The 13157-nt window shown below is 42.9% G+C and overlaps 3 protein-coding genes across 3 annotated transcripts; all 3 read right to left on the minus strand.

Annotated features, from left to right (window-relative positions):
• Nucleotides 1-133: 133 nt before the first annotated feature.
• LOC145553954 (protein huluwa-like) lies at nt 134-3121 on the minus strand. The gene is given in 6 exon segments (XM_081613054.1): nt 134-801; nt 976-1174; nt 2332-2600; nt 2603-2685; nt 2687-2777; nt 2780-3121. Coding segments are annotated over 6 exon segments (933 nt in total). The 5' UTR covers nt 2904-3121; the 3' UTR covers nt 134-634.
• Nucleotides 3122-3498: 377 nt separating this feature from the next.
• hwa (huluwa) lies at nt 3499-6507 on the minus strand. Its single transcript, XM_008423722.3, has 3 exons — nt 5607-6507; nt 4246-4444; nt 3499-4071 (listed from the first exon to the last, which is right to left on the minus strand). The coding sequence occupies exons 1-3, from the start codon at nt 6180-6182 to the stop codon at nt 3905-3907; spliced, it is 942 nt and encodes a 313-aa protein (XP_008421944.2). The 5' UTR covers nt 6183-6507; the 3' UTR covers nt 3499-3904.
• A 1714-nt stretch (nt 6508-8221) lies between these two features.
• On the minus strand, nt 8222-11765 carry LOC103473455 (dnaJ homolog subfamily B member 5). Its single transcript, XM_008423723.3, has 4 exons — nt 11376-11765; nt 10583-10841; nt 9887-10437; nt 8222-9157 (listed from the first exon to the last, which is right to left on the minus strand). The coding sequence occupies exons 1-4, from the start codon at nt 11481-11483 to the stop codon at nt 8924-8926; spliced, it is 1152 nt and encodes a 383-aa protein (XP_008421945.1). The 5' UTR covers nt 11484-11765; the 3' UTR covers nt 8222-8923.
• Nucleotides 11766-13157: the final 1392 nt, after the last annotated feature.

Here is a 13157-nt window from a genome sequence, read left to right on the forward strand (position 1 = left end):
TTGGCAGAGTGGACCTGCTGGAAAAGAAAATCGGCAAGTCCATAAAACCTGGCAGAGAAAAGAAGAAGAAAATGCTCTAAAAGTTGTTTGGTGGATGTCTACATTTACTGTGGGCTTGAGAAAACGCAATGGATCAACACCAGCAGATGACACGGCTCCCCAAATCATTACAGACTGTGGAAACCTTACGCTGGAGTTCAAGCAACATGGATTCTGTTTGCAATAAAATGTAAGACTATTGTTTCAATTTATTAAAATATAACTCTTTATTCAATTCTTAAGCCTTCATTAATTGGGTGAATAACAACCACTTACGCAGTGAAACAAACTTAATGAAGGTGAGGAAATGGTGAAACCTAAAGCCAAATCAACAGTAAATAGTGAAAACAAAAATAGTGACAACCTCTATGAATGTTGAGTGAAGGACGCTGATTAAACATTTAGCAGTAACTGAAGTGACAGTTCAGTGTTAACGTAATATTATGAACAATGGGAAAGTGCACTCTACAACAAAACATACTTAACGGTGTATAAATTAAGTGATTACTTTTAAGACAAAAACTCATATTCAAACACGCACACCGGTATGCTATTTGGAACAAACATTTAAAATCTGCATTAAGAAAATTGTTAACTATACCCAGTACTGTTTTGTGTGGATCACAGGCCTGTGGTGATTATGTTTGGGTATATTATTCTGTCTGACATAACAGGGGTCGTAATAATCCCACTCCAGCGCTGAAGACAGCAGCCCGTTGGACAGGCCGTCGCTATCTGCAGACAAAATGCGAAGGGAGACACCTGGAAGACACGATGCCCACACCTCTGCTTTGTTATAAAACCACACAAATAACTGCCAGTAACAACATGTCATTTTGCCTCATCCACATTATCCAAGTTACAGAAGTCAGAAAATGAATATCACATGAACTTTAATTACATTTAAGACAGTCTGAGTGGAGGAGACTTTTGTACCTGCACTTGCTCCGAAGTCACTGTCCAGCCCAGGACCCACAGCAGAGGTGTTCAGACTGGATGTCTCGGAGGTCGGGTTCGCGTGCCCACACTCCATGAACAGCTTGTCGTACGGGTGCACAGGAGCGGCTGCATTCACTTCCGTTAGCTTCTCGTAAGGACTGCTCCGACGAATGTGATCCACATGCTCCGCTTCCTCCTGTGATTCAAGGAAAAGCAAATGGATAAGCTGACAGATGAGTTAAAAACCTAAAATCCAGCTATAGACTGCAGAAATCCACTTGTCGCAGTTCCTTTGATTTGTCCTCAGAGATCTAGGATCTTGTGCTGACCCCCATGCTTAAAGAAACTCGAGTCCAGAGTGACATCATTTAGACAGACGGTATCAGTTGACATACGTATACTCGTCATCACAAATTGACTTACTTGGTTCCTGAGCAAGTTTCAAAGAAACTATATACTGCTGCAATTATCAAAAGACTTCTGGAATGGACATTTGACCATTCCTCTAGTTAGGGGTTAAATAAAGATTGGTTGATTTTACATGCACAGATCAAGCTCTTTAAGCACAATTCACAATTTTTCAATAGGGTTGAGAAATAGAAGTCTAATGTTTGAATACAGATTTTTCCCAGTTTCTGATAGTCACCTTCAGATTGGGTTTTTAAAAAATTGGTCAGCATGTTCAAGAACCACAAAGACTCAGCTTGTCATTAACAGGAATATCCAGCGACATTAATCTCCTGGTTGACAGGGGAGATAATATGACATTTGCTTAACAAAGGGTAGTCACCAAGAGTAAATGGAAGAGCTCCAAAATAGGTAGAAGTAAATGTGAGGCCCTCGGGCTTAACAACATTGAATAAACCAGAAAATATGGCAGTGGTAGCATCATGCTGAGGCTCTGACTCCCTGCTAGTAGTATTGGTCCAACTGGGGGAATAATGAAGATGGAGGACATCTTCCCAATTTTTGATGGAAATTATCCCACACACATTGAAACTGTTAAGAGAGAGTAACACGATGACGGACAAATAAGATTGGATCTCATTAAAGTTCATGTGTGAGGACTGGAGTGAACACGTTTTTCTATAAAAGGATCATCTGCTAATGGGAAACAAACCAACAAACAAACAATGTCAAATGATGGACAGGCCCTGCTCTAAAATCTAAGTGAATTATGAATTAATTAGGGTTGAAATAAGTTGCATCAAAGTCTTCTGCCTGTAATAACACCTTGAGATCACTGTAAACATCTTGATGAGAAACATACAATGTCCTTAACACTTGCTGAACCGATCTAAACTAACATTTACGCAACTGCCCGTCATCCTCTCACACACAGAACTCGCTCACCATTGGAGAGTTTGGTGGAACCAGGTGTACTCTGGAGTTAGCCTCTGAATCGCTGGACTGCAGTAAAACCGCAGCACTCCGACACCAGCATGGCTTACTATTACTGGAAGTCAGTGGAGCCTCGGGGGTGAAGCCCTGCGCGGAGGACGCGGCCCGGATGGTGCTCGGCGCCCTCAGAGACCCGGAGCCAGTCGCACCGTCGGGCCTCAGCAGCCGGATCCGGTGAGGCAACCCGGCTCCGTCTCTGGACGACGCCCTTGAAGAAGTGACGGGTGGGACAGGACGGGCTCCGACAGGGACATGTAGGCTGTCCTCCCGTCCCGCAGAGGGGAAAAGGCCACGTCGGAAACTCTGAGTCTCGCAGGTGGGTCGCAGGAGCATCTCCTCGGTGTCCTTCCGCCTCGGTCTGCTGGTCTTCTTTGATAGGACCAGGACCTTGTAGCCCAGAAGAGACAGTTCAGCAGAAGGAGAATGACCACAAAGGGGATGAGCAGGAGGACAACTAAGGTCAGGTTTGTCACAGAGTAGCCTTCAGTCAGATTGTGTGGAGTGGTCTGACGTGGTTGCGACATTTCATTCCCAAGCGCATTGCGGGTGAATTTCTTTGAACGCAGGTCTCCGTAAGCCCTTACGCCTAGTCTCTGTTCACACCGGTGCTTTAATATTCCAATCAGTGGGAATTACTTCAAGTTTGATCTTGGAAAATCACGCAAGTTCTACTTTTCATCACATTCTTCTCCATTACTGTGGATAAAAATGTTACTGATATAAATAACGCAAAAGTGAGGACGCGGCCGGGTTTCACTTTGCTGCAAAGTAAGGAACCAAAGAATAGGCTACAATCTAAAGGTGAATGGGAATCTGTGACAAAATTTTAAATGGCCAGTTTGCTGGCCAATCAAGAAAAGAAACACCGCATTGAACCACCGTTGGGTGCTTTTGGCAGAGTGGACCTGCTGGAAAAGAAAATCGGCAAGTCCATAAAACCTGGCAGAGAAAAGAAGAATAAAATGCTCTAAAAGTTGTTTGGTGGATGTCTACATTTACTGTGGGCTTGAGAAAACGCAATGGATCAACACCAGCAGATGACACGGCTCCCCAAATCATTACAGACTGTGGAAACCTTACGCTGGAGTTCAAGCAACATGGATTCTGTTTGCAATAAAATGTAAGACTATTGTTTCAATTTATTAAAATATAACTCTTTATTCAATTCTTAAGCCTTCATTAATTGGGTGAATAACAACCACTTACGCAGTGAAACAAACTTAATGAAGGTGAGGTTATGGTGAAACCTAAAGCCAAATCAACAGTAAATAGTGAAAACAAAAATAGTGACAACCTCTATGAATGTTGAGTGAAGGACGCTGATTAAGCATTTAGCAGTAACTGAAGTGACAGTTCAGTGTTAACGTAATATTATGAACAATGGGAAAGTGCACTCTACAACAAAACATACTTAACGGTGTATAAATTAAGTGATTACTTTTAAGACAAAAACTCATATTCAAACACGCACACCGGTATGCTATTTGGAACAAACATTTAAAATCTGCATTAAGAAAATTGTTAACTATACCCAGTACTGTTTTGCGTGGATCACAGGCCTGTGGTGATTATGTTTGGGTATATTATTCTGTCTGACATAACAGGGGTCGTAATAATCCCACTCCAGCGCTGAAGACAGCAGCCCGTTGGACAGGCCGTCGCTATCTGCAGACAAAATGCGAAGGGAGACACCTGGAAGACACGATGCCCACACCTCTGCTTTGTTATAAAACCACACAAATAACTGCCAGTAACAACATGTCATTTTGCCTCATCCACATTATCCAAGTTACAGAAGTCAGAAAATGAATATCACATGAACTTTAATTACATTTAAGACAGTCTGAGTGGAGGAGACTTTTGTACCTGCACTTGCTCCGAAGTCACTGTCCAGCCCAGGACCCACAGTAGAGGTGTTCAGACTGGATGTCTCGGAGGTCGGGTTTGCGTGCCCACACTCCATGAACAGCTTGTCGTACGGGTGCACAGGAGCGGCTGCATTCACTTCCGTTAGCTTCTCGTAAGGACTGCTCCGACGAATGTGATCCACATGCTCCGCTTCCTCCTGTGATTCAAGGAAAAGCAAATGGATAAGCTGACAGATGAGTTAAAAACCTAAAATCCAGCTATAGACTGCAGAAATCCACTTGTCGCAGTTCCTTTGATTTGTCCTCAGAGATCTAGGATCTTGTGCTGACCCCCATGCTTAAAGAAACTCGAGTCCAGAGTGACATCATTTAGACAGACGGTATCAGTTGACATACGTATACTCGTCATCACAAATTGACTTACTTGGTTCCTGAGCAAGTTTCAAAGAAACTATATACTGCTGCAATTATCAAAAGACTTCTGGAATGGACATTTGACCATTCCTCTAGTTAGGGGTTAAATAAAGATTGGTTGATTTTACATGCACAGATCAAGCTCTTTAAGCACAATTCACAATTTTTCAATAGGGTTGAGAAATAGAAGTCTAATGTTTGAATACAGATTTTTCCCAGTTTCTGATAGTCACCTTCAGATTGGGTTTTTAAAAAATTGGTCAGCATGTTCAAGAACCACAAAGACTCAAGCTTGTCATTAACAGGAATATCCAGCGACATTAATCTCCTGGTTGACAGGGGAGATAATATGACATTTGCTTAACAAAGGGTAGTCACCAAGAGTAAATGGAAGAGCTCCAAAATAGGTAGAAGTAAATGTGAGGCCCTCGGGCTTAACAACATTGAATAAACCAGAAAATATGGCAGTGGTAGCATCATGCTGAGGCTCTGACTCCCTGCTAGTAGTATTGGTCCAACTGGGTGGAATAATGAAGATGGAGGACATCTTCCCAATTTTTGATGGAAATTATCCCACACACATTGAAACTGTTAAGAGAGAGTAACACGGATGACGGACAAATAAGATTGGGATCTCATTAAAGTTCATGTGTGAGGACTGGAGTGAACACGTTTTTCTATAAAAGGATCATCTGCTAATGGGGAAACAAACCAACAAACAAACAATGTCAAATGATGGACAGGCCCTGCTCTAAAATCTAAGTGAATTATGAATTAATTAGGGTTGAAATAAGTTGCATCAAAGTCTTCTGCCTGTAATAACACCTTGAGATCACTGTAAACATCTTGATGAGAAACATACAATGTCCTTAACACTTGCTGAACCGATCTAAACTAACATTTACGCAACTGCCCGTCATCCTCTCACACACAGAACTCGCTCACCATTGGAGAGTTTGGTGGAACCAGGTGTACTCTGGAGTTAGCCTCTGAATCGCTGGACTGCAGTAAAACCGCAGCACTCCGACACCAGCATGGCTTACTATTACTGGAAGTCAGTGGAGCCTCGGGGGTGAAGCCCTGCGCGGAGGACGCGGCCCGGATGGTGCTCGGCGCCCTCAGAGACCCGGAGCCAGTCGCACCGTCGGGCCTCAGCAGCCGGATCCGGTGAGGCAACCCGGCTCCGTCTCTGGACGACGCCCTTGAAGAAGTGACGGGGTGGGACAGGACGGGCTCCGACAGGGACATGTAGGCTGTCCTCCCGTCCCGCAGAGGGGAAAAGGCCACGTCGGAAACTCTGAGTCTCGGCAGGGTGGGTCGCAGGAGCATCTCCTCGGTGTCCTTCCGCCTCGGTCTGCTGGTCTTCTTTGATAGGACCAGGACCTTGTAGCCCAGGAAGAGACAGTTCAGCAGAAGGAGAATGACCACAAAGGGGATGAGCAGGAGGACAACTAAGGTCAGGTTTGTCACAGAGTAGCCTTCAGTCAGATTGTGTGGAGTGGTCTGACGTGGTTGCGACATTTCATTCCCAAGCGCATTGCGGGTGAATTTCTTTGAACGCAGGTCTCCGTAAGCCCTTACGCCTAGTCTCTGTTCACACCGGTGCTTTAATATTCCAATCAGTGGGAATTACTTCAAGTTTGATCTTGGAAAATCACGCAAGTTCTACTTTTCATCACATTCTTCTCCATTACGGTGGATAAAAATGTTACTGATATAAATAACGCAAAAGTGAGGACGCGGCCATTGATTAAGCCAGTAACAAACAGCAGTTCAACAGGTGTGTCTATTTCTTTTCTTTTTTTTGCAAGACTCTTCCTGTTTTAGGAATCACCCGCCGCTAGATGGCAGTAGATTTCTCCTGAATTTCAACAGATTTGAAGCCCAGCAGCTTTGCAGTTACAATTATGTCTAATATGTGTGAGTAGCAGCAATTCGGATTTGAGGTATCAAACATAAGAAAAAAGGTGTAAAGGTTATATATGTTGTTATTTATTGTCTCAAAGTGTTACAATAGATAACATTTCCTAATAATCAAAGCTGCCAGAAAAAGAAAAAAAGAATCAGTGTCTTTCATCCACAAGACTGTGGTTAAATTAGCTAGTATTTAGTATTTGTAGCTAATGATGACATGTTTCATAGAGTTATACAGAAGACAACATCTGGAGAACTATAAAAGGACATTGAATGTGAAAATTTGCCAAAGTTACAAAACCCAGACAAGACTTTATGCAAAAGAGGGATTTGAAACGTAATCATGCCTCTTTGACTTTTTACATGTTCGTGAACTGGAACTAAAAACTTCATGAATTTTAATTGGAATTTATGCAATAAACAGACACTTAAATTGTTTATTTATACTATAAGCAGATTAAGAAATAGATAGTTGTGGAATGGAAGTACAACGCTATCTTGTTTTCAAAGGGTTTTCCAAGTATAATCTAAAAAATGTGGTTTTTAATTTAGAAATTGTCTATGACTCTAGTGAAAGATTGTGACGGCTGAATAAGTAATTAAATAACAAATGATCACATGACATCCATCAAGCTAGCGTTTGACCTAAACTATGCATGCCCTGCATTTTAGCTGTGTACTTGCTGCAATATATCTAATTCAAAATAACTGAATGAACCCCTCAGCAGAGGCCAGGAATCATTTGATTCAGATAAGTGCAGTCAAGTCAACGCTGGAGCTTGAGGATTAACTGTGGACACAGCAGGTATGAACCATTAAGCTTTAGCTCTGGCTGTATTTTCAGTGTTAGAGTCCTGCTGGAAGGTGAGCCTTCAACTCAGACTCGAGGTTTTTTTGCAGCTTCTGACATGTTTTTTTTTTCCCTAATGGCTTTCAAATGTTTAGCTTAATCCATTTTCCTTCTTTTTTTTTTTACCCTGGTAGGATTTCCTGTCCCCGCATAAAATGGCATCCCCACAGTGTAGATAGCGCCACCAACGCACTTAATTGTGGGGACGGTGTGTTCTTATTTGGGGATGGTGTGTTCTTATTTGTCTTATTTGTCTGACAGATTACAGTTTGTTCATGTACTTTGCATCCACGTAAGTATGCAGCGATTCACTTTTTCCACATTTTATGTTTCAGCTTTATTCCAAACTGCATTGAATTCTCCTATTTCCTCAAAATTCTACACACAGTTAACCTATTACAAAAAGATACAAAAGAAATTTTGGAAAAAAAATTGAAAACCAAGAAATCACATTTACTGCATTTGTAGATAATTTCTGTTAAAATATCTATAATGGACTTGAGAGTTTATTTATAAAATATTTGTTCAAATACATTGGAGCATCTTGAAAAAGAGCACTCTACATTTTAATTTGAGTCACTTTTAAATAGTATTTCCGCTTTTTATGTTAATGCAATAAAACTGATTCTGTATATTTGTATTGTAAATCAGTAATCATCGATAACATTGACCTGATTGTGTTTTGGTGAAGAGAGAAGAAGATGTTCTTATTCATTTGTTTATAGACCTAATGACCTAATTAGGTCTATAAATTGAGGTTCTTGTGCTTATGCAACGATAGAAACCCACAGTCAAGTTTGTGTGTGTTTTTTAAATCATTTTATTATAATTTTCATGCCTTAGAATAAAGTAGAAACACATCAGCAGTTCTTATTGCAGATCATATACAAACTTTTCTAGTCATTCAATAGAACATTTGACAAGTGAATCTCTTTTAGAGACAACATTTTTTCATTTTGCACACAAAGTAGACCTTTGCACACAAGTAGTTTTTGCTATTGTAAAAAAACAATGCAAACGATCAGTCATATGAGCACCATATAACCATAATAATAATAATAATAATTCATAATAAGAAGAAAAGAAGTAAGGTGGTGTTTTTTTTTCTTTGCTTGTTTCTACCACTCAGGTTTAAGTAAGTCTGTACAGACTTAAATAGCACACTGATATCCTGCCATAAGCTTGCAAGTATAACAGTACATGTACACCTTTTCGTCTAGGAGAAGGCTGTTGAGTGAATGCTTGCCTCAGACAGCTAAGAAACCCTTCGTTAGTCCAACAGCTACCACTCGTATGGCACCAGAAGCTGTTGTGCATTGTACTAGTTCAGAAAGCCTCCTCTCTACAATCCAGTTTGACTTCCAACTCAGCTCTGCTTGCCTGTTCCAAGCACAATTAGAGGTTGTGATTGGTTGTGATATTAGCACCATAGGCAAGGATGTGTTTCAGAATTGAGAAAGACACATGGTGATGCTGTGTCAAGTAGGAGTGAAGCAGGCTAGCACTGTCCCAGGCTGTGCTTGATGATCTCGCGGGACTGTGGCGGGATCCTGTCGGGGAAGAGCACCTGGAACTCCACCACCAAGTCGCCCCGCTGGGATGGGCTCTTGGGCAATGGGAGGCCCTCGCCCCTCAGCCGCCGGATTTCGCCTGGCTTGATGATGTCGCTGCACGGTAAAGGCATCATGCGGTTGTCCAGTGTTGGGACATTGACTGTGCATCCACAGAGAGCCTGGAGACAAATCAAGAGGGAGGTAAAAGTTAGTCCTGGCGGCTTGTTGTCAACATAAGCTTCACAATCAATGAAGGAAAGTGGAGCGTGAACAGTTGTGTAACTGCTAAATGTTATGTATGCGTTGTTGTGAAAAGATTTTCTGAGTTACGCAACGGTGGTACAGATGTTATAACCGGCGTTCTATTTCGCTCCTGTGTGTGGGAGTCAAGTGTTTCTGTGACTGATAGGGAGCCAAACGAGGACGGAGGAGCTATTTGAAATGTCAGTCTCTGTAACTGCTGCTCTGCTAATCTGTGCGTGGGCTGGAGGAACTGAGAGGCTGAGACGGAGTGAGCCAGTAGGACTGTCTCTTTCTCTGCCTGGCTTGTTGAGGCTGCAGTGAGTAGTGGCTAAGAGGGAGGCTGAAGTGCGATTTGTGGGTGCAGTCAGCAGGCAAGGCTAAATTTAGCTTCTCTCTCTCTCTCTCTCCCTCTCTCTCTCTCTCTCTCTCTCTGCAGGGGCTGCTGAGGTAATGGAGGTGTTGGCAGACTGCTGCCATTTGGTTTGTGGGGGTCTGTCAGGCGACTGTAAGTGGTAGGCTCAAATGCCCACAGTGGAACAAAAGCGTTCTGTTAAAAGACTGAATTAAGAATATGTATAGTTTGTCTGGTTAATTTCTAGAACAAAGAGTGAGGGTGTTTTAGAATGTGGTTCATGTGGACACTAACTAACTAACGAGAGACTCACCTCTTTAAGGGTGATCTGGGCCGTGTAGACGAGGTTGGACCCGTCTCTCTTGTACTCTGGGTGGTCTTGGTCCCTGAGAATGAAGGTGATGTCTGCAGGAGGGCTGTTGGGGGTCTCGTCCCCCTCCCTGGGGAAGGTGATCCTGGTCCCGGCCTTCCAGCCTTTCTTCACCACAACGTTCAGCACCTTCTCCTCGGTTCGCAGGCTTCGGCCATCAGGGTTGAGGCGGCTGCGCGTGATCTTCATTTGCTTTGTACAGCCGTGCATCACCTCGTCCAGGGTCACCGGCAGGTCGTGCACCACGGCCTCGCCAGACAGGCGGCGTGCGCCCTTCCGCAAGCCGGCCTCGCAACCGGCAAAGCCACCCAGGTGAGTGAAGGTGGATCGCCGGAAGGGGTTGAAGAGGTCGTCGTCGGCATCGGGGTCGCTGCCGAAGAAGATGTCGAAGTGGTCAGAGTTGTGGAAGAAGGAGGAGAAGGTGGCATGGGGGTCGGTTTGGAAATTTTGGCGGAAAATGTTGCCTTGGCCTGCTGAAATTCCATTTTTAAGACCTAAAAAAAAGAGAATAGACAAATTGTTAAAAAAACAAAACAAACATATTTCCTGATGGATTTGAGTTGCCGCTATGCCTATGTTGTGCACAAGAGCTTAGATCGAAGCAATTCAAAGTATATACATGAAGTCACATTCGCTCACCTTCTTCTCCAAACTGGTCGTAAATGCTTCTCTTCTGGGGGTCGGTCAGGATCTCATAAGCTTCTGCGATCTCTTTGAACTTCTCCTCCGCGTCGGGGTCACTGTTCTTATCTGGGTGGAACTTGAGGGCCATCTTCCTGTAGGCCTTCTTGATCTCATCTTCATTGGACTCAGGCAAGACGCCCAGGACCTTGTAGAAGTCCTTGCCTGAGGGTTTGATGGAGAGGCAGGGCGTGTCCTGCTCAGACTTGGTGCTCTCCTGCAGGAACACAACAATTTAGATTTTTAGATCACTTTGTCATACATTCTACATGCTGATGCACATGTTGTGACATTTAATTTAATGCCAGTTGTTGGTTATATATCTATCCACAAAGTGCAATTCCACACAGAATCCCTGATGAAAACTGCAGTGTATGAGCTACAACGATAAGAAAGATAGAAATGATTGATTTCTATCTACAATCACCTTCAGCTTTAATTCTCTAAGGGGAAACACCCTTATCTGTGCTGCTGAGCAGATGCATAAATTTTATAGGCTGATCTCAACCCAACGTGACAGAGAGGGGGGTAACCCATGTGAAGGGATCGTGAAAAGACTTTCTCCCCCCAACAACTGAGAATCTCCGCAGCGATTGGCTGATAGGGAATCCGCGTTTCTAGCATGTGAATGAATTAAATGACAGCATCTCCTACAGATGCCGGCGGAGTACAAACGCGGGCAAAGAATGCCATCTAACTTTAAAACAAAATAAAAAAAAAAAACTTAGTAAAAAAAAAAAACTGTACTTACAGCTGACGATGATGATCCGGAGCTGTCACCCCGGTGCATGACTCGCACTTTGCACTTGACATTTCCATTCTTTTGCTTCACTCCGAACTGTGTCCAGATGAGAACCATGATTTGAAGGGTTGTTTTGTCCGTTTGTTGTAAGAGCTGCTACGAGTCGCTGTCCACTGGATGTGTGGTGCTGAAATCGCTCCGCTTTTGCTCCGGGCTCTCTCAGCTCCGTCCTGTCTGAGATCTCTGCTCGGCTCTCTTAAATACCGCCGCCGCAGCTCCTTTTTTCACCGTCCCCTCCGCCGCCCACGCATCCCGGTCGAGCTTTCCCTGGACCGCCCATTTCCTCACGGGATGCCGGTGTGCTCAGCGCACCCGGTGGAAGGCCATTGGTGCTCGAGCGATGATCACGCGGATGTTGCAGCCTCCTTTTCCATCTCGAGACTTGTTTCCGGAGTTCTAGAAGACAGACCGGAGCAGACTGTCACGACTGGGTACACCAAGTCCTCTTTCCTTGAATAGAACAGACTGGAGAGACAGGGGGGGGAAAAAAGAGAGGAAAAACTATGTCTGCACAGACAACTTTGAACAATGGAATTCCTCCGCTGAGATTCTTATTAATATTTACATTTGTCAGGCAAGCAAGTTCATCGCAGTACTACATTGCCTTTTGTTAGATGTTTTGCTTTGCAAAAATAATACATACTTGCACCTTTTTTCACGTTTTGTCACATCATCACAACCACAGTTAAGTACAGCATAGTCATAAAGTATGCCGGTGTGATTTTCAATATTATTTATAACGTGAAAACGAGTAATGTGCATTTACAGTGGGGAAAATAAGTATTTAGTCAGTCACCAATTGTGCAAGTTCTCCCACTTAAAAAGATGAGAGAGGCCTGTAATTGACATCATAGGTAGACCTCAACTATGAGAGACAAATGTGAAAAAAAATTGAGAAAATCATTTTGTCTGAATTTTAAAGAATTTATTTGCAAATAATGGTGGAAAATAAGTATTTGGTCACCTACAAACAAGCAAGATTTCTGGCTGTCACAGACCTGTAACTTCTTTTTTAAGAGGCTCCTCTTTCCCCCACTCATTACCTGTATTAATGGCACCAGTTTGAAGTCGTTAACAGTATAAAAGACACCTGCCCACAACCTCAAACAGTCACACTCCAAACTCCACTATGGTGAAGACGAAAGAGCTGTCGGTGGGGGAAAGAGGAGCCTCTTAAAAAAGAAGTTACAGGTCTGTGACAGCCAGAAATCTTGCTTGTTTGTTGGTGACCAAATACTTATTTTCCACCATTATTTGCAAATAAATTCTTTAAAATTCAGACAAAATGATTTTCTCAAATTTTTTTTTCACATTTTGTCTCTCATAGTTGAGGTCTACCTATGATGTCAATTACAGGCCTCTCTCATCTTTTTAAGTGGGAGAACTTGCACAATTGGTGACTGACTAAATACTTATTTTTCCCACTGTATAATATGCAGGGCATTTGTTTAGATATCACTTTAGACACCAAGTGCAACCAGCTGCAGTGAGAAGTAATTAAAATAGTTAATAGAGTTTGTGTATAATTTCAGCAGAAGATATTCATAAACAAACAGCAACATGAAGACAGAGAAATGCAGGAGACATGTCAGGGATACGCATGAAGCAGGTTAGGTTGTTAAAACTTTCAAACTTTAAACACTCCATTGTGGATTGTTTAAAGAATATGACCCAAATGCAAGACAGCCAAGATATGGTCGGCACCTAAGACGAGGAGAGCGTTAATCAGAG

This window comes from Poecilia reticulata, chromosome 12 (genome assembly GCF_904066995.2).
Source record: "Poecilia reticulata chromosome 12, P_reticulata-male-v2, whole genome shotgun sequence".
In the NCBI taxonomy this organism is placed as follows: domain Eukaryota; kingdom Metazoa; phylum Chordata; class Actinopteri; order Cyprinodontiformes; family Poeciliidae; genus Poecilia; species Poecilia reticulata.